General features: G+C 52.1%; 1 protein-coding gene across 1 annotated transcript; it reads left to right on the forward strand.

The window, feature by feature from the left end:
- Window positions 1-295: 295 nt before the first annotated feature.
- On the forward strand, window positions 296-8332 carry LOC112623190 (UL16-binding protein 3-like). Its single transcript, XM_025383438.1, has 7 exons — window positions 296-342; window positions 432-614; window positions 992-1157; window positions 4469-4732; window positions 4957-5229; window positions 5925-6053; window positions 7292-8332. Exons 3-7 carry the CDS (start codon window positions 1073-1075, stop codon window positions 7300-7302), a joined length of 762 nt encoding a protein of 253 aa, XP_025239223.1. The 5' UTR covers window positions 296-342; window positions 432-614; window positions 992-1072; the 3' UTR covers window positions 7303-8332.
- Window positions 8333-20954: the final 12622 nt, after the last annotated feature.

Genomic DNA, 20954 nt, shown 5'->3' on the forward strand with positions numbered 1-20954 from the left:
TGGAGAGAAAAATCATCCTCTGTGGGTCTGAAAAACACGCCTGAGTCCTGATGGTGGGTCTTGCTTTCACTTCCACCCCCTCACAGCACCCCCAGGGCCATGAAGAGGCCACGGCCTGGGCTCAGAGCTCCAGCTGTCCTCAGGGTGGGCCTGGCATTTGCTGACTTCAGGGAGAGCGGGAGACCTCACAACTGAAATAGGAAACCCGCCCTAGGCCCATGGATTTGGGTGTAGTTGGCCACAGATGAGTGTGCAGCTAAGTGAGCCCCACGCATGCGTAGACCCCTCCCTCGGCTTCTGCTCTCCATGGAAACACAATTGATCACATGATGACTGATCACGGTCGGCCACTAGGACTTTCTTTTCTTTCCTTTTTTTCCAGAAGTCATAAAGGCATGTAGAATATACTCAAAGACCGCCTCAGCTTTTAGTGGAGAGGCAAAGAAGGTCCACTGCGGACTGGGAAGCCGCTGCGCCCTGGACGGAGCGGGGCGGGGACTCTGGGCGCAGGCTGAAGGAGGGCGGGTGTCGCTGACAGAGGCGGTGACGCGACCGCCACTGAATATCCCTGTGCAAGTTTCTTCGCTTTCCTGTGCATCAGTGCTTACACTGGGGTAATAATAAATGCTGTGTTAAAAAATTAAATGAGGCGGTCAAGAAGGAACCGTGTCCTGGCCCGCGCGGCGCCCAGGGTGGAGGGTAAGTGTTGGCTAGAGGGGGCCGCTGTCAGGCCACGAGCCCGGAGCGGCATGGGGCGGAGCATCCCCAAACAAGAGCAGGCTTAGGCTCCCCAGGTCCCAGCCCGGGGTGGGGCGGGGAAGGGCGAGACGGGGCGGGATAGGGCGGAGCAGCCCTTCAAACTTGGGCAGGCGTAGGCCCCCCTGGATCCCTGCGCGGGGCGCGGCGCACGACTGCTGCCGGCGCCGTGGGCGGGGCGGGACGGGACGGGACGGAGAGGGGCGGGGCGGGCCGGAGCGTACGCAACCACTAGCAGGCATGGGAGGGTGGAAGTGATTCATCCGCCGGTCCCCACATCGACCGCTCCTCCAGTCAGCTGCGCTCCAAGTCTACAATGGCAGTGGCCGCCAGCCCTGCGATCCTTCTGTGCCTCCTGACTCTGTACCTGCTATCCGACTGGTCCGGGACGGGGCGGGCCGGTAAGTTTGGGGATGGAGCCTCAGCGGGGCAGGGGCCAAACCTGGGGGGCTGTGGACTGCAGCGCGTTTCAGAGGAGGGAAGGCTTCTAGAAGGACCGGCGCGATCTCCCCGGTCTGCCCCCTCGCTCAGTTCCCATTCGCTGCTCTTTTTCGCCAGGTCCGCTTCCTGAGGCTGCTGCTTGCCCCGCAGGGCAGGAGGGGGGTCAAAGAAGGCGAAAAAGGAACCGCAGGAGGGTGGAGGGGCCAAAAAGCTGCAGAGGGCTAGGTGGGAAGGGGATCCCTTGGTGGAGCCCCGCAGCCCCACTCGCCCTCGGGAAGGAGAAACCAGAGCCCCTGGAACTCGAGCTGGGGTCAAGACAGGGGTGAAGGGGGGTTCCACAGAGACGCGATCACTGACACCCCAATCAGCCACAGGTCTCTCTGCTCTCACCGGCTCTCTACCACACAAACCCTCCAGCATCCCCAGGGCTCCATGCCCTGGAACTTCCCCCTGCGCTTTGCTGCAGACACTCAACTGCCCCCAGCGGCTCAGCAGACACTTCCTACTCCTCCCCTCACCATTCACTTCCACTACTCAGGACGCATCCTTTCACTCCCCATCTCAGCCCAGCCCTGTCACCCCACAGGCCTCCCTCACCTCCCCATCCAAGAAGGGGCCCTTAGCACCTCCTCCACCAAATAACACCTTCACCCCCTTTGCCTGATCACACACCCCAGCGGACACACCCCAGCAAACACACCCCATGCTTTCCACAAAACCTAATGCAGGGGGGATGGGAAGTACCATGTCCCCCAGGATGACCCTGGGAGCGCCCGTGGGTAGAGGCGCCCACTACTGCCCTTGGATCCCAGACCCGCCTGTTCTTCCTACTGGGGAGCCAGCGTCATATAGAGTAGTCACTAAGCAGACAGGTATCAGCAAACGCTTTCTAGAAAGGAAAAGCTGAAGGCACTTTGGTCCTTGCTGGCCATGGGTACTCTGTGTGTCAAGTCCTGTCCCTTTATAGAGGAACAGCAGGCAATGGCAACTTGCAAATAAAAGGGAGACCAGATGTGGACACCATCCTAGGTTGCTGAACCCAGATGAGGGCACATGCTGTGTCCTGGCAATTGCTGCCCCATCCCCTGGGGTGTCATCTCCAAGTGGTGTAAGTTGAAGAGTCACAGGTGTGTCCGACTCTGCCTGTGGCTTCTGGGTGGTGTGGATGTGATGGATATGAGTGGAGGTTCTATGGTTCGGGGCCAATGCTCCCCTGCTTTGCTGCAGAGTGGCATCATCGGTCCCTTGGGGCGATCAGGGACCCTCCCTGAAGCCTCAGGTGTGAGCTGAGGGTGAGGGGTGCTCGCATGTGGTATCCTGGGGATCGGGGCCAACTGCTTGTGCAGCTTCTTGGTTCCCTGTGGCCCTGCTCCGGCCCATCCCAGGAGAACACCTGCATCTTCTCACTGCTGGGCCTACCTTCCTAATGACCTAGAGGGTGAAGAGCCCACTGTGTGATGGGCAGCTCTGAGGCTGTGTGGTCACTGCCCTCCCATAGATGGAGGCCCATCTCCACCAGGGCCCAGAACCACACCTGGAGCCACTTTTAAGTGAGGGGATTTCATTGCTGTGAGTGGCACAGCCTTGCTTCTGAGCAGCAGGGGACCCTGTTGTGATTCCGTGGTTGGGAATAGCCATGAAATCCACATAGCACCTTTTCCAACCACACATGCCTCTGGGATCTTAGGGAGTCCAGGGTCAAATAGCCATAGTGGCAGGTCCAGCAACACTCCTCATGAGAGTGTGTATGGCTGCATCCCAGCTACCAGAGCAGCATTCAGTAGTGACAGGGGATGTCATATGACCAGCACAACCTATAATAGTTACTACATTAACTACAAACACTAACCATTCCCGGTAGAAATCCAGGAAATGTGAAATTACCATCGAATGGGTCTATGAACCCAGCACATCCCTCTAAGCTGGACCTGACACAGGCGTCCATCTGTTACTTTGCTCCAAATGCACCTCATGAGTAAGAGGGGAGCAAGTTAATGCTTCACATCTCAGGGAAGAGCTCAGATCGCACACTGTGTCCACTAGGAGTGTCTGGGTATTTGCTGTTTCATGGTGTACAGTTACCAGAGTGAATGTCCTTGTTGCTCTGTGGGGAAGTCTGAAGGAGTCATTGCAGTTGCTGTGGGGTTGAAGGGGCCCACCAGGGGCTCTGGGCTCTCCTTCTAGTAAGGGACTCTGCATCTGAGATGTGGCTCAGATCTCAAAGCTGGGCAAAGGAGCTCAGTTATTTCCTGGGGTGGCAACTTTCAGCCTCCTGGTCATCCATCCTTGCATTTTGTCTTTGTGGTAATTATTTAAATCTAGTAGTATCCGGGTGGAGTCTCCATCTCTTTTGGATCTTGGACCCTTTTTTTCTATGGGGCATAGCTTTGTAAGACTGAGGTCCCCAGCTGGCATTGTGACTTCTCTAATTATTTCCATCATTGCACCCTCCTTCCTGCTGACAGTTGACGGCCTCCTCTTGAGATCTGTTATTTCAGGATTTTCCACCCCCATTACTACCGGGAGCCCATTTCAGGAAGAGCATCTCCTACCCCGGACCCTGGCCTTCAGCAACAGGCATCCCTGAGCTTCTTGACAGTCTGCTGCCTTCTCCTGGGGCCTTCTTTATATGCTGGGTAAACAGGAGTCTTCCAGGCTTCCCTTGAGCACAGAGGGTGGACATTGTTCTGGATTCCATACTGCAGTCACTGTGGCATGGGCACTTCTCTTAGTCTTTTGTTCCTTCCTCTACAACCTGCCATGTAAGACCTGGGTTTTCTGTTTCATGCGGTGTGGGTCATTCCTTTCTCTAAGGTTCCAAGGGCAACCTCCTAGCAGATGACCACATTCCAGGGAACTTACCATGTCTTGTTACCCATAATAAATGAACTCACCCTTATCCAATGTTGACTACATCGTACCCACTGCACCATGCTCCAACATCCTCAGGGTGCCTTCCCACACTCTCCCGCCTCCTGCAGTCCACCTGAGCTGCTCCTGAAGATCCTGCCGTCTAAGTCCTTCCTCCTGTAGCAGGCCTGCCACCTCCCTGGCAGGGTGCTGTGCTGACGGATGTGAGTATAGGTCTGGGCAGAGTGGGGAGATGGACATGTTGGTGACCCATGGTTCCTCTACAGGCAGAGACCACCGTCGAGGAAGAGAAATCCATGCTCTGCTACCCCAGCCCTTCAGGAAACCCCCTTGCTGTCCCAGTGTTTGGGGTCGTTCCCCCACACCAACACTCTCCGGTGTTTTTTCTTTTTTTCCATAGATGCTCACTCTCTCTGGTATAACTTCAACATCACTCATTTGCCCAGACATGGACAACAGTGGTGTGAGGTCCAAGGCCAGGTGGATCAGAAGAATTTCCTCTCCTATGACTGTGGCAGTGACAAGGTCTTATCTATGGGTCACCTAGAAGAGCAGCTGGATGTCACAGATGCCTGGGGAAAACAATTGGAAATGCTGAAAGAGGCAGGGCGGAGGCTCAGAATGAAACTGGCTGACAATGAGCTGAAGGATTTCACACCCAGCGGTGAGTGGAGGAGACCAAGGACAGAAGGGAGCAGAGTGTGGGCTCAGGGGCTGCACTTTGTGTGGGGAGAAAAATTAGACATGGGACCTCCATGAAGCCCAGCAGCAAGGGCAGGACTTGGAGGAGGCAACAGGACCAGATGAGAAGGGTCTCAGCATAGGAGGATGTGGGACAGGGAAGAGAATGTGTAAAGACCAGAGCTGATCTCTTTCTGATTGGGGCAGGAACCCTCACGCTGCAGGCCAGGATGTCTTGTGAGTGTGAAGTCGACGGACCCATCCATGGATCTTGGCAGTTCAGCTTCAATGGACAGAAGTTCCTCCTCTTTGACTCAAACAACAGAAAGTGGACAGTGGTTCAGGCTGGAGCCAGGCAGATGAAAGAGAAGTGGGAGGACAGCGAACTAACCATGTTCTTCCAGAAGGTCTCGATGGGAGACTGCAAGAGCTGGCTTAGGGACTTCCTGATGCACAGGAAGAAGAGGCTGGAACCCACAGGTAACTGTCAGGGGAGCACTGGGAGCACCCTGGAGATGCCATCGAGTTACACCCTTGTCTGTGAGTGTCTGAGTATGGTGGGTGTGGGTGTATGGGTGTGAGTGGGTGTGAGTCTATGTGTGTGTGTGAGTGTGTCAGTGAGTGTAAGAACATGAACCCCTCATGGGGGGCTCCTCCTGGGGATGCCTGGGCTCTCCCATCCTCCTCTTCTCTCTCCCTCCTGACTCCTCTTCCTCACTGCACTTGCTTTTGCTCCACTCACTGTGGATTTCTCGCCAGCCTCGAAACTGTAGGTGTCATTGTGTTTCTGGGCCTTTCTCCTTAGATTTCCCTCCACCTAGGATTACTTTTCCTTTCCTCTCCCTTGGTCTCTTTCTAGAAATCCATCAAAACCACCTCAAATGCCAGCCCCGAGACTCTCCCGTCCCTGACCCTGGGGCATCACCTCCTCTTCTGCCAGAGCAGGAGGGTGGGCTGTGCTGTCACCTTGCTTCCCTCAGCAGCTATGTGAACTCCCTGAGGACAGGGACACCCCCTCTCCCTTCCTACCCCAGGAACTGTCACAGCGGCTGCCTCATAGCAGGGGAGACAAATCCTCTGCCTTCCAGGATGACCTGGGGCAGCAGGAGCTGAGGAGGCATCTCCTCAGATTTGGGGCGTGGACAAGGGCTGTCACTCCTGTGTTTCCATTTCAGCACCACCCACCGTGGCCCCAGGCACAGCCCAGACCAAAGCCATGGCCACCAGCCTCAGTCCCTGGAGCCTCCTCATCATCCTCTGCTTCACCCTCCCTGGCATCTTAGGAGAGTCCTTTAGAGTGACAGGTACTGTAGGCAAAACTGTGAGGGGAACAAGAGACAGATAGGGGAGGTGGGAGGAAGGGAAAGGAGAATTCCCAGAGCCCCACCCCTCCCCATGGCCGGGACCTTCTCATCCTGACATGAGACAGATGAATGAGACCTGGTGTCGCCTGTTGGCAGTGACCTGGGTAGCTCAACTTTGGGTTCTGATGGATTCTCACCATCAGGGCCAGAGGGAAAGGGAGGGGCCCATACCAAGGCTCAGGGCCTGTTGAGTTCAAGAGGGTTTAGACAATTCAGGCCTGTTTCAGAGCAGGTTTCTATTCGGGAAGGGTAGTGGTGTGTGGCCTGCAGGCAGCAGGAACTCAGGCATGGGCAGTCCGCGCAATAGGAGAGGAGCAGCATGGCTGTTTCACCTAGGATGTCAAGGGAAGGGGCGTCCCTGGAAGAGGCAAAGAAGAGAGAGACCTGGGGGAATTCCAGGACGAGGGGGCTGTGAGGGCCTTGGCCCACCCAGTTCCTCCCAGTTCCTAAGGCTGCATTCCCAGAGAAAGCAGCTTAAGTCCCAGCAGTTAAGGTGGAAGGTGAAGAGTAGAGCATGTCCAGGGTGAGGTTTAGGAAATGGCCAAGCCCCTTGGACCCATGGGATTCCTGGCCAGGCCCTGGGGTGATGCCCCTGCCATTCTGCCTCCTGCACACTCCAGATCCTAAGCCAGCTGATGGCCCTGCCTGGAGCAGAGTGGACTCAGGCAGGGGAGCTGAGCTGCTGCTAGAGGTCCATGGTTGCCACTGAGCTTGGCTGGGAATGAATGGGGCGGGGCAGGGGCAGTCCCATTCAGAGCTATGGGTGCAGCTCCCAGGGTGAGGAGAGGCTGAGAGCGAAGGGGAAAGAAGGAGGTTTGCCTGCAAGCCCACCCAAGGCCAGGGAACATGGATCCAAGACCTCTTTGGAGAGAGCTCCCCCAGGTCCTCTAGACCCTTCTATGAGAGGATCAGGCCCTGAGTGAGGGTGCAGACCCCTCATTACCAGCCTCAGTTCTGAGTCCCTGAGGGCTGTAACAGGACCTGGGCTGGCTCTGTGGTGTGGTGAAGGAGGGTGGAGGTTGGGACGGGCTGCACAGCCAGGAGTAGGGTTGGAGGGAAAAACATGTTCCTTATTTGGGGGAGAAGCTCCAAAATGGGGAGTGTATGGGAGGGATCACCCAGGAGAACAGACACAGGTTTTTCTCAGTCACTTAAACCAACACTTCATCTTTCCCAAGGTGGAAGATGATACCAGGAAGCCTTTGTTAGCCTCGTCTGGTTCCCGCTGTCCCTTCAGAGAAGGCACCTGTCTACTTACCACTGTGCCTTACTGGACAGCTAGGAGTTCAAGCCTTAGCAAGCCCACCGGCCCCCAGCAGATGACGAGGACATTGTAGACTCAACATCTCATGCCACTCATTACGTTTGCTGATGATCCTAGCAGCCATTTTTCTTAACATCTTCTGCCACTTTCTTTTGGTGCTAATGGATGGAATTCCTGCACAAGTTTTAACTGAACAAGAAATCTCAGCAAAAAGCATTTTATTTCTACTTCTTTGATTGTGGAAAAGCAGACACTTCTCTGAAGCATGACCTTATTCTTCTAAACGGTATTGCTAGTAAAATAGCATGGTGGACTTCAGGCCTCAGGGATCCTTTCCATGCACTGACCAAGAATCGTATTAATCCTTTTTATTGTTATGGGTTTTTTTTTGGTTTTTTTTTTACATTTTCTCATTCTGTCAACCATATTGGAGTGAAGTGGCATAGTCATCACTCACCGTAATCTCTAACTCCTGGGCTCAAGTGATCCTCTAGACTCAGCCTCTAGAATAGCTGGGACTACAGGCGCATGCCATCATGCCTAGCAATTGTTTTATTTTTAGGTAGAGATTGGGTCTTCCTACGTTGCCCAGGCTGGTCTTCAACTCCTGGCCTCAAGCAATCCTTTTATCTTTGCCTCCCAATTGCTCTGGGATTACAGACCTGAACCACAGTGTCTGTTGTAGAAATTTTTAGTATTTAATATGTAGTATTTAATATGAAAATGTATTACATTCATGATTATTTTATTTAGTAATTTATTAGACTGTACTTTAAAAATAAAGATATCTATTTTCAAAGAACCTTATTGACTTTGGAATTTTGGTTTGTAACCCAGTAGAGAATTAATGGGATTTCATTCTTCTGCCATGTTATGTTTAGTAATACACCCAGGGATGTTGCTAGATATCTTTTGGAGACAGAGACTTTAAAGATCACTCTTAATTTACAAGCAGCCTGGCTGTCAGTCTTCACCACTGTCCTGATGCCCTGGGGGCCGGCAGGTATTCCTGCCTCTATCCCTGCTTCCAGAATGTGATGCTTTCTGGTTTGTCCCCAGCCCACTCCACGCTTGGCAGTGGCTTTTCTCACCATTCTTCAGCCCTGACCATGCTCACTTCTAGTAGAAGAAATCCTCACCACAGATACATTTCTGTTTTTTTAAAAGTAATGCTATTCCCCATAGACAAAAAATCAGAAGCAGAATATATAAATAAAATGTACCTAATTCTTGGGCAAATGTCATGAGCAGTTCAGAGATGCTGAACAAACCTGTGAAAGCTTTTATATATCTGACACAATCAAGAGAACAAGGGTCTACCCCTGCACACCCTTCCTACTGACAAATGTTTTTAATCTGTCTCTACTAATTGGTGGATAGGAAATGAAATATCAGAGACTTCTTCCATTGTGGGTAGGAATCCAGATTGAATCACTTCTTTGATGTCTACTCAGGCAGTATCCAGGACAGTGGACACTGTGCTCATCCCACTAACCAGCAATCCCAGAGTCAGTTCCAGGCCCCAAACATGTTCCAGAGAGTATGGAGATACTAGACTGCTGACTGTGCTATTCATTGTCATAGCAAAAAGTTGGCCGTGAAATATTCCAGTACAGTACAGGATGCTTTTCAATGTTGATGAGAGATTTCTCTTTCGCTCTACATTAGACTACAAAATCTGAACTAGCAAAAATGAAACCATCCAAATGCTGGATGAAAATGTTAAACTTTTCCAACATGTTAGTGAGGATTTCTCATTTACACATAATAAAAATAACCACCATCAATCCAGATCGCTTTCCATATTTCCAAAAATATGCAGATCAATCAATGGGACAAATAGAGCACCATAACGTATGTATTTAGGAAAATGAGGGAGTAGGAAATGCCCACATCCATCAGCTCCCTGGATAATTGCTGAACCCTGAGTGGCATCTGAGCATGAGATGGTCATAATGTCTGCAGTGAAATCTAATTTGGAGTTTGTACAGGGGTTATCTGGAGAGTGTCCTGGTTTGCAAGGAAACCATAGTAAAGTATGGGGCATGAGGTGGCATCTCTAAGATGGGGCGTCAGCGTGACAGCTCACTCTCAAGTAGTGCAGGAAGAGAAGTTCTCCGTAATGTGCTTGCCACCACTCTGTTCATTCTGCTTGTTTCATTTTCTTTTTTTTTTTACTAGTTGAAAATAGAAATTGAAGAAAAACTTACTTTTCAGAAATTGATGTGAAGGAGTGAATACCTCCATAAATGCAGCAGATCTCCTCCTCCTGCAAAGCCAGGGCCTCCAGGTGTTCCCCTCTCACCCTTTGTTCTCAGCCTCAGGCAGTTTCTCCTGCCCCCTCCTCCCCTGCAGGCAGCCCCCAGGCCCCTCTAGAGAATGAAGCAGCTCTACAGAATGAAGGCCCAGAGTCCCTTCATCAATTTCTAGATACATGACCTAATCCAGATGAGACAGATCTTTGAAGTGTTGGATTTCCATGGGCACAGGAGCTGAGGGAGGGTTCTCCTTCCATCTAGGGCTCACTTTACCACACAGCCATCGATGGTTGCCCAGGCCTGAGTCTGTGGCTGTATCCCCTCTCCATTCGGCTCACCCCTGCATGCACCTACAACTGAGGAATCCCCAGCACATCCTCTTCTCAGTCACCATGGAGGCATCTGGAACTGTGGGCAGAAGTAAGAGGGAGATAGGGGGCCCAGTGGCCCCTGGCTGCTGCAGATGGCATAGCCTGGGGTAAGGACTGGGCAGACACCTTGAGTCCCACTCTGCCTCCAGCCACTCAGCCCTTTACCAATTAAATGAAAAAAAGATAGGCACAGACATCCCTCTCCACACAGTATTCACGTGGGAAGAACCTGTACCTGGTGACCTTCAATCCCCAGGGTCCTGAGGCTGTGGGAAAGGGGAGGAGGCCTGGGCCAAGCCCAGGGCCTGTCACTGCTTCAGGACAGGGGCATGGGATGGCACTCACCTCTGTGACTGTGCAGGGACACAAGAACCCAGAAGGTTTTGGCCTGATGCACTAAAGCCTCTATCCAGGAGAGGCCACATGGAGGGTGGTCTGGAGGACAACAGACACATGGGGATGGGCAGTTCTTACACACGGGAGGGGCAGAGCTTGGTGGGTCCCAGGATCTGTGTGTGAGAAGAGTCCCATGTACAGGGCTGGGGACAGGAGCCTAGGTTAGTTCTGAGAGGAGGCCACTGGGAAGGCCCTGGCAGCCCCACCCCTGAGGCTGGAAGACCTGGGTCAGTGACTGGGTGAACAGGAGGAAGGCAGAAGGCTGGCAGGACAGTCCTGGGCAGGACAGCCAGGTAACAGGAGGAGGGGCCTCTGTGCACACCTGGGCCCACCTGCCTCACTCCTGCTGTAGGCTCCTGGCCACCAGACTCAGGCCCACCCAAGCTGGGAATAGCAGCAGCCCAAAGGTGCTAATGGCTGTGATCTAGCAATCATGCACCTCCTCCAGCCACCAGGGGGACACAGTACACACTTATCAGGAATCCAGAATCTTTTTCAGACTCACAGAGAATGTTTTTTCTCTCCTTCATCAGGTGTACCTGACATGATTTAAGTGGTGGTTGGAGACTGAGCATGCAACTGAATGAATGAGACACTTGCAGGAGGGAATGGGGCTCAAAGGAAAACCCAGGTACAGAAGGGGAGCCGGAGTGGCTCCTGGAACTGATACATGAATTCAGTCAAGTTTCAGCATACAAAATCAATGTACACAATCAGTAGCATTCTTATACTCCAACAACATTCTAGCTGAGAATGAAAGCAAGAACACAATCACATTTACAACAGCCACAAAGAAAATGAAGTACCTAGTAGTTCATCTACCCAAAGAGATGAAAGATCTTTATAAGAGAACTACAAAATACTGCTAAAAAAAATCAGAGACAACACAAATGAATAGAAAATATATTTCATGCTCATTGGTTGGAAGAATCAATATAGCTAAAATGGCCATACTTCCCAAAACAATTTACAGATGAAAAGTTATCACTATCAAAATACCAATATTGGTTTTCACAGAATTAGAAAAATCTATTCTAAAATATATTTGGAACCAAAAAAAAAAAGTTCAAACTCTCAAAACAATCCTAAGCAAAAAGGACAAAGCCAGAGGCATCACGTTACCAGACTTCAAAATACACTATAAGGCTACAGTGACCAACACAGACCTACACAGTTACAAAAATAGACGCTTAGATCAGTAGAACAAATTAGCCCAGAAATCAGCCTGCACACCTACCGCCATCTAATCTTCAACAGAAATGAGCAATGGAAGAAAGACTTCCTATTTAACAAACAGTGCTGGGCTAGAAGAGAGTAGGCGGGAGAGGGTGGGGTGACTCTGCGGGCAGAGCTCTCTGGCTTCTCTCTGCCTTCCGTGCAGGTTCTTGCTTCCTTCCTCCTTGGACATCAGAGTCCAAGTTATTTGGCCTTCGGGCTCTGGGGCTTGCATCAGCAGTTTCCGACTTCCGGGGTCTCTGGGACCTTTGGCAGGGGATAAAGGCTGCCCTGTGAGCTTCCCCGGTTTTGAAGCTTTCTGACTTGGACTGATCCCTGCTGGTTTGTCTCCTCCCAGTTTGCAGACGGTCTACCATTGGACTTTGCCTTGAAATCGTGTGCACCAATTTTCCCTAATAAACTCCCTTTCATATACATATACCTATATCCTATCGGGGCAGTCCCTCTGGAGAACCCTAACTGGGGCCGGGGGGTGGGGGACGGGTTGTCCCTGTGGCACCCTCTCCCTATTTTCGGAGTTGGAGTTTCTTCTGGTTCTCCTGCCACGTGCTTCTCCTTCCCTTTTCCCTGTCCTCTCTCTGAACCTACTTTTCCACACCTCTTGGGCTTTTCTCAGCCTCAGGACGTCCATCCTGGAAGAGACCCCAGCCCAGCCGAGGAACCAAGGGCCCTGTCCTCCAGGCGACGGGGTCGGGAAGGGGACGATTAGAAGCTCCTGACCCGACCCGTGGACCCTCAGGACCAAATGGGTCACGGGCGCCGCCCACCAGCAGCCTCAAAGAAAGCAGGAGGGGGATCCGCGCGGGAACCGCGCTGTTGGAGCTCCAAGGACCCCAGCTGGAAGGTGACGTCTCCGCAGGAGCCAGGTGTAAAGTCCTCCCCGCCCCCCGCACCAGGCTGTGGGAGGAAACCAGCAGTCACCTCTGATTTCCCCTCACCTCAAGCCCGAGGAAAAAAACTTATCCCTGCCACGATGGGCTAGTCCTCCTACGTCTTCCAAAGGCGTTTCCGCCCGCTGCCACCCGCCCGGGGCCGGGTCCCTCCTGATGGGACATCGGCTGCAGCAGGGCGCCCCCTGAGGGGTATCAGGCTAGTGGGGGCCGAGCCCGGGCACAGCGGGCGCCCAGGGAGGAGCGCGCGGAACCAGAAGGTACGCGGCGGGGCAGAACTGAAACCCCCCGGAACTAACTTACCACGCAAGTGTTTTGCGGTTGAAATCCGGGGACGCCGAGGCGCGCAAGGGGCAAAAGGCAAAAATGACCGTAGAGCGACTCCGACCCGATTTCACCACCCACAGACACACAAAAACGAACACCACAGAGAAAGTACAAAACTCAAGCCCTGCTCTTTGTGAAACACGCATTTAAGAACATAAAGAAGCAGCGCGCAAGTGGAAGAAAAGATTTGCAAAACGAAGTGAAATGATCTCCTGGGAAGAACGGGAAGCAGGAGACAGGCGGAGTGAAACGTCGGGGCGTTTCTCTGAGCTGCGGTTCCACCCGGGTGACCAAAGCCCCGGACGGCTCAGCGGGAGGCGCCGACATTTCCTCCGCGCGGTGAACAGCGGTGTCCTCGGCATTCCGTTGCAAGGTCCGGGTCACAAAGGAGCTGACTGAGGGCCCCACGTTCCTTCATTGCGTTCTGGCTCTGCCTCTGCTGCGGGACTGTTCCTGGACCACGCGGGCCGGTGAGTTCCAGGATTGGGTCGGAGAAAGAGGAGAGGGCGTCGGGGAGGAAGGCCTTTCTGACTGCGCCTGTGCCCTTCTCCATTCCCCACGCAGGGGCTCCTTCTGGCCACGTCGCGTCCCTGGGGTTGCTTCTCCCCGCTTGAGAAAACACAGTGGCAGAAACGAGGCCAGAAAGGAACGGCAGTAAAACAGCTCGTTGTCTGGGATAAATGCCAAGATTCTTGATCTGGCCGCCAAGGAAATCAAGGACGGGGACGTGCATCACCTAGTGAGATTGGAGCAGGAGTTTCATAGGCGAAAGGAAAGAAGAGCTGTCTGTCACAGAGAGGGGTCCCGAACGATTTGCCAGGTTATAGAAACAAACGTCAGGGTTTTTATAAATGGGCTAAGTAGGAGGGGGTGTCTTATCTCCATAGGGCCTGAAGAACCGGTTAGGACCAGGTGTGCCATCTGCATAGGGCAGAGTCTCTAGCAGTCCCCACCCCATTCGTTGATCATGCAGGCAGGCTCTTAGTTTGTGCTGCTCTGCGCTACTTACCTGCCTGTGATAAAAGGGGATGGTGAGTTTCTGTGCCTGTTCCCAGGCTCTTTCTTGAAGCTGGAGGCATCCCCACCCCATGCACGCTTCCGACTTCCCTATCTCAGTGTGCCTAAAGAAACGGACAGGGGCCAGGCGCAGTGGTTCATGTCTGTAATCCCAGCACTTTGGGAGGCCGAGGCGGATGGATCACCTGAGGTCAAAAGTTCCAAATCAGCCTGGCCAACATGGCGAAACCAGTCTCTACTAAAAATACAAAAATTAGCTGGGTGTGGTGGTGGGCGCCTGTCATCTCAGCTACTTGGGAGGCTGAGGTGGGAGGATTGAACCTGGGAGGCAGATGTGGCAGTCAGCCTAGATTGAGCCACTGCACTCCAGCGTGTGCGACAGAGCAAGACTCTGATTCAAAAAAACAAAAACAGAAACAAAAACGAATGGAATACCTCGTGTTTAGGTGTTACAAAATCCAGGCCAGACAAATCTAAACTTTAATCTCACACCCAGTTCCTAGATTAGTCCCTTCTCCAGCTCAAGTTCAACCTTTAGCTGAGGGGGCAGGCACCATCTGCTCCCTTCTCCATCTTGGTTCCTCATTTTTCTGTGCTGGCTTCTCTGGGGTAGGATGCGTTAAAAAGTAAGGACAGGCTAAAGGTCTTTGGCTTTTTCGTTCTGTTGATGAATGAGTTCCAAATACTAGCTTTCTCTTGTATGATATTTCATTTATTTATTTGTTAAAAATATTCATTTAGAACACACCATTCATGTGCCAGACACTGTCCCAGGGACTGAGGATAGGGTGATAAATGAGATAAACAAAAATACCTGCCCACGTTAAGCTCCTATTCTAGGGAAGACAAAGAAGAAAGAAAACACACGTGTACTTAGTAAAATAGAAGGTTCCAAGTACTGAAAAGAAAAATAAAGCAGGCGGGGCTCAGTGACTCACATCTGTAATCCCAGCAATTTGGGAGGCCGAGGTGGGTGGAATGCTTGGGCCCAGGAGTTCAAGACCAGCCCGGGCAACACAGCAAAACCCTATCTCTACAGGAAAAAAAAAAAAAAAAAAAATTTACCTGGGTGTGGTGGCATGCACCTGTGGTCCCAGCCACTGGGGAGGCTGAGGTGGGAGGATTGCTTGAGCCAGGGACTCAGAGATTGCAGTAAGCCAAGATCGCACCATTGCACTCCAGCCTGGGTGACAGAGCCAGACCCTGTCTCAAAAAATAAAATAAAAATAAAAAATAAAAAAGCGGAGATGGGGGCAAGCGGCTGGGTATGCAAGCTTCCCTGAGCTCCCACAGTTCTTTGCTGCCCCTCTCCTGTCTCACTGGGCACAGGCCACCTGGGGCTTGTGGTTGTTTTGTGCCAACCTAATATCTTGTTCTTCCCAACTGTTGAAGGCCAGTTGAGGCTTCTCTGTCCTCCACAGGGAACAGCATTGGCCTAAACCTGCAGACACCAACCATTGATTGCAAAGGGAAGTCAGCTCAGGTGAACCTGCTGGTGAAGAATGATTCCAGCATGGGGACACAGAGGCTGACATTTCTTGCTGTAGATGATTTAATATTGTCCCTCAATATTTCATTCTCCCTGTAAGAGTGTGACACAGCCATATCCTTGCCAGGGCCCAAGGGAGGGTGGATAGACTTACCCATCCCACAGGGCATTTCTTGTGGCTGGGTGACTTTCTTATGCCAATGAGATTTTCATAGACACGGCACAAGCAGAAGCCTGGAATGTGTCAGCGCTGCCAGGTCTGCCCTCTAATGCTCTTGATTTTTCCCACAAGATGAGCGTGCCCCAGGAAACTGCGGCTCCAACTGCAGGATGAGAGGCATGTGGAGAACACATGGTTACAACCTCAGCCTGGAGTCAAGCCCAGACTAGATCAGCCTAAGCCCAGCCAAGCCATGGGTGCAGGAGTGAAAAACAAATGCTAACTGTCCATGACATTGACTTTCAAAGGGGCGTGTCATGTTATGCAGCTCATCCCAGCAACAATGAAGATATTTCTCTATCAGTCAGTCAGTAAATAATTATTGACAAACAATGTGCTAGGAAGGTAGAGTGATTTGAGTTGATTTGGTCCCTAATCTCACAGAGCTTACTTTCTAGAAGGGAAGACAGATGATGGATGAATAAATATAAATTATTCTATTAGGTTGGTGCAGCAGTAATCCCAGTTTTTGCCATTAAAAGTAATGGCAATAAAAAGTGGGAAGGAGCCGGTGCTGCAGTTCATTAAAAGTAATGGCAAAAGCTAAGATGACTTCTGCACCAACCTGAGGGAATAATTCCGAGTGTACAAAATGCTGCAATGGGAAAGTTCCAAGTGCTAGAATAGCATCTAGCTACCTGGAGTCAAGAGATAGGCGGTCAACCTAACCAAGGTTAAATCCAAGTGATGGGGGCGGGCAGGGAGCAATATTTCAGTGGAGAGTCTAAAGATGAATGGTAGTTAGAAAAGTGAACCCAGATGGTGAGAGGGGAAAGTGTTTCAGGCACAGAGAGCAGCATGGGCAAAGGCCTATATGGGGAGGACATCGTATGTTCATTGATCTGAGGGGCGACCAGCAGGCTGGAGCTGAGCAGGTTGAGAAGAGGATGGGAGCCAGGGCAAGGGACCTCATGCAGAGGGTACAGAGGGTACAGCAGAGGCAAAGACCTGGAGTCAGGCCTGCGCCTGTGTGGTTTGAGGAACTGACAAAGGCCTGTCTGGCAGGAAAGTAACAGCAGAGGGGAGACCGTAAGGCCAGGGCAGCGGGCAGGGCTGTGCTGGGCACTGTGGGCTGTGGATGGGAGCTGGCACTTATGCTCAGGTGGTGGGAACATGTTAGAAGATTTTAAGGAGAGCAGTAACATTTGGGGATAATATGTATTCTGGGAACCTCAACAAACTGAATTCATAGTTTGAATGTTCATAAGACTTCTGCACAGGCAGAGAGAAATAAGATCATTTCTACAACTGTGAAATAATATAATATTAAAAAATTACTAAGTTTTTTACATTTTTATTTATTTATTTATTTGAGACAGAGTCTCGCTCTGTCACCCAGGCTTGAGTGCAGTGGTGCCATCTCGGTTCGCTGCAAGCTCCGCCTCCTGGCTTCACGCCATTCTTCTGCCTCAGCCTCCCGAGTAGCTGGGACTACAGGCACCCGCCACCATGCCCTGCTAATTTTTTTGTATTTTTAGTAGAGACGGAGTTTCACCATGTTAGCCAGGATGGTCTTGATCTCCTGACCTCATGATCCACCTGCCTCAGCCTCCCAAAGTGCTGGGATTACAGGCGTGAGCCACCGCACCTGGCAAAAATTACTAAATTTTTAAAGGTCATTTCAAATGGTCGATTTCTATCTTACATTTGAACATAAGTAGATTGCAAGGTTGGGGAAAGTAGAAAAGTTTCCTGACTTGTGTGAACATAAAAGAAATATCAATTTGAAAGCAAAACATGTATTCATTCACTTCCTCTGCAGTTTTCTTGACTGCTGAACTTCATAAGAAGGGATTGTTCATGAAGGTCATGGAGCTGGGGACCTGGGGAGGACTGGTGTTCTAGTTTGAGGGTCATGGAGCTGGAGACTCGGGGAGGAGCTGGTGCTACTGTTCTAGTCTGAGGTGCTGCTGTTCTAGCCCCAGGAGCCCTGGGAAGGAACCAGTGCTGCCACTGATGTATTAGGGTCTTGGAGCTGGAGATCTGGATGGAGCTGGTGCTGCTGTTCTAGTTTGAGGGTTGAGGAGCTGGAAACCCAGGGAGGAGCTGGTGCCACTGCTGTTCAAATCTGAGGGTGATGGAGCTGGTGGAGCCTTGGGGAGGCGTGGTGCTGCCTTTCAAGTCTGAGAGTCACTGAACTGGGGGTCCAGGGAGGAGCTTATGCTGCTGTTGTAGTTTGAGGGTTGTGGAGCTGGAGACCCAGGGAGGAGCTGGTGATGCTGTTTTAGTTTGAGGACTGTGGAGCTGGAGATCTAGGGAGGAGCCGATGCTGCCGTTCAAGTCTGAGGGTCCTGGAGCTGGAGGCCTGGGGAGGAGCTGGTGGTGGTGTTCTAGTTTAAGTGTCATGGAGCTGGAGCCCTGGGGAGGAGCTGGTGCTGCCACTGATGTCTTAGGGTCGTGGAGCTGAAGATCCGGGAGGAGCTGCTGCTGCCATTCTAGTTTGAGGGTCATGGAGCTGGAGACCCAGATAGGAGCTGGTGCTACCGCTGTTCAAATCTGAGGGTGTTGGAGCTGGAGTCTTGGGGAGGAGCTCAGGCTGCCTTTCAAGTCTGAGAGTCGTTGAGCTAAAGGTCCAGGGAGGAGCTGGTGCTGTTGTTCTAGTTTAAGGGTCATGGAGCTGGAAACCTGGGGAGGAGCCAGTGTTGATCTCCTTTGAGGATCATGGAGCTGGAGATCCCAGGAGGAGCTGGTGTTCTTCTAGTTTGAGGGTCGTGGAGCCGGAGACCTGGGGAGGAGCTGGTGCTGTTGTTCTGGTTTGAGTGTCGTGAAGTTGGAGACCTGGGGAGGAGCCAGTTTTGTTCTAGTTTGAGGGTCGTGGAGCTGGAGACCCGGGGAGTGCCGCTGTTTTTTTAGTTTGAGGGTCGTGAAGCTGCAGACCCAGGGAGGAGCGCTGTTGTTCTAGTTTAAAGATCGTGGAGCTGGAAACTTGGGGAGGAGCCAGTGTTGTACTAGTTTTCAGGTGGTGGACCTGGAGACCTGGGGAGGAGTGGTATTGTTCTTGTTTTAAGGTCATGGAGCTGGAGACCCAGGGAGGAGCCGTTGTTTTTTGTAGTTTTAGAGTCGTGGAGCTGGAGACCCAGGGAGGAGCCAGTGTTATTCCAGTTATAGAGTCGTGGAGCTGGAGACTTGAGGAGCTTGTGTTGTACTAGTTTGAATGTTATGGAGCTGGAGATCCTGGGAGGAGCTGTGTTGCCCTTGTTTAAGGGTTGTGGAGCTGCAGACCCAAGAAGGAGCAGTGTGGTTCTAGTTTGAGGATTGTAGAGCTGAAGAACCAGGGAGAAGCTGGTGGTGTTCTAGTTTGAGGATTGTGGAGCTGGAGACCTGGGAAGGAGCTGGTGTTTTTGTTCTACTTTGGAGTTCATGGAGCTGGAAACCTGGGGAGGAGCTGGTGCTGCTGTTGTAGTGTAAGGTGAATGGAGTAGAGACCTAGAAACGAGCATTATTGTTTTAGTTTGAGAGTCGTGGAGCTGGAGACCCAAGGAAGAGCTGGTGGTGTTGTTTAAATTTTAGTTTATGGAACTGGAGAACTGGGGACAAGCCGGTGCTGCTGTTCTAGTGTGAGGGTCATGGAGCTGGAGACCCAGTGAGGAGCTGGTGCTTCTGTTGTTTAATTCAAAGGGTGGTGGAGGTGTAGAACAAGGGAGGGGCCGGTGGTGTTGTTCTAGTTTGAGGCTCGTGGAGCTGGAGACTCAGGAGGAGCTGATGCTTCTGTTCTAGTGTGAGGGTTGTGGAGGTGAAGACCCAGGGAGGAACTTTGTTGTTCTAGTTTGAGGGTTGTGGAGCTCGAGACCCAGGAGGAACTGGTGCTTTTGTGGTTGAAGGCTGAGGGTCATGGAACTGGAGACCCAGGGAGGAGCTGCTGCTGCTGTTCAAGTCTGGGGGTCGTGAGCTGGAGAGCGGGGAGGAGCTAGTTCTGGTGTTCTAGTGCGAGGATCGTGGAGCTGTAGACCCAGGGAGGAGCCACTGTTGCTGTGTAGTTTGAGGATCGTGGAGCTGGAGACCTAAGGAGGAGCCGATGCTGCTGTGTAGTTTGAGGGTCGTGGAGCTGGAGACCTAGCGAGGAGCTGGTGCTACCACTGTTTAAGTCAGGGGGTCGTGGATCTGGAGGTTGTGGGAGAAGTCCATGCTGCTCTTCATCTGTGGGTAGGATCCGGTGCTTCAGTTGAAATTTGAGGGTTTGGGAGCTGGAGATCCAGGAAGGAGCTGGTGATGCTGTTCTATTTTTAGGGTCGTGGAGTTGGAGACCGGGAGAGGAGCTGGTGCTGCTGCTGTTCATGTTTGGGGGTTGTATAGCTGGAAACCCAGGGAGAAGCCAGTACTACTGCTTTTAAATTTTGAGGGTTGTGGAGCCTGAGACCCGGGGAGAAGCCAGCGCTGCTGTTCAAATGGCTCCTACTTGGGTCTCCATTTCCCCGACCTTCAAACTAGAACAGCAGCAGCAGCTCCTCCCCAGGTCTCCAGTTCCATGACCCACACTAGAACAGCAGCACCGGCTGCACCTTGGGTCTCCAGATCCACCACCCTCAAACTAGAAGAGCAGCAGCAGCTCCTCTCTGGGTCTCCAGATCCATGACCCTCTAACTAGAACAGCAGCACTGGCTCCTCCCCGGGTCTCCAGCTCTTCCACCCTCAGACTTGAGGACCTGGAGACTCAGGGAGGAGCCAGTGCTGCTATTCTACTTTGAGGGTTGTGGAGCTGGAGACCCAGCGTGCAGCTGCTACTGCTGTTCTAGTTTGAGGGTCTTGGAGCTGGAGCCTTTGTGAGGAGCTGGTGCTGCCTTTCAAGTCTGAGAGTCGTTGAGCTGGAGATCCAGGAAGGAACTGGTGTTGCTGTTGTTGTCTGAGGGTTGTGGAGCTGGAGGCCCGGGGAGAGGCTGGTGCTGCTGTTCATGTCTAAGGGTCATGGAGCTGGAGATCTGGGGAAGAGCTGTTGCTGTCGTTCAAATCTGTGAGTCCTGGAGCTGGAGCCCTGGGGAGGAGCCTGTGCTGCCATTCATGTCTTAGGTTCATGGAGCTGGAAACCCAGGGAGGAGGCGGTGCTGCTGTTCTAGTTTAAGGATCATGGAGCTGAAGACCCGGACAGGAGCTGGTGCTACCGCTGTTTAAATCTGAAGGTCATGGAGCTGGAGCCTTGGGGAGGTGCTGGTGCTGCCTCTAAAGTCTGAGAGTCACTGAGCTGGAGATCTAGGGAAGAGCCACTGTTGCTGTCATAGTTTGAGGATCTTAGAGCTGGAGACTGGGGAGGAGCTGGTGCTGCAGTTCAAGTTTTATGGTTGTGGAGCTAGAGACCTAGGGAGGAGCTGGTGCTACCACCATGTAAGTCTGAGGGTGGTGGAGCTACTGGCCCTGGGGAGGAGCCAGTGCTACAGTTGA

Source organism: Theropithecus gelada, chromosome 4 (genome assembly GCF_003255815.1).
Source record: "Theropithecus gelada isolate Dixy chromosome 4, Tgel_1.0, whole genome shotgun sequence".
NCBI lineage: Eukaryota > Metazoa > Chordata > Mammalia > Primates > Cercopithecidae > Theropithecus > Theropithecus gelada.

What these genes read in the sequence shown, in the direction of transcription:
- LOC112623190 (XM_025383438.1), top strand. Translation starts at nt 1,073, where the DNA reads ATGGCAGTGGCCGCCAGCCCTGCGATCCTTCTGTGCCTCCTGACTCTG. An exon ending in GTCCGGGACGGGGCGGGCCG is followed by an intron (nt 1,158 to 4,468) that starts GTAAGTTTGGGG and finishes TTTTTTCCATAG; the next exon opens with ATGCTCACTCTCTCTGGTAT. An exon ending in GAAGAGGCTGGAACCCACAG is followed by an intron (nt 5,230 to 5,924) that starts GTAACTGTCAGG and finishes TTTCCATTTCAG; the next exon opens with CACCACCCACCGTGGCCCCA.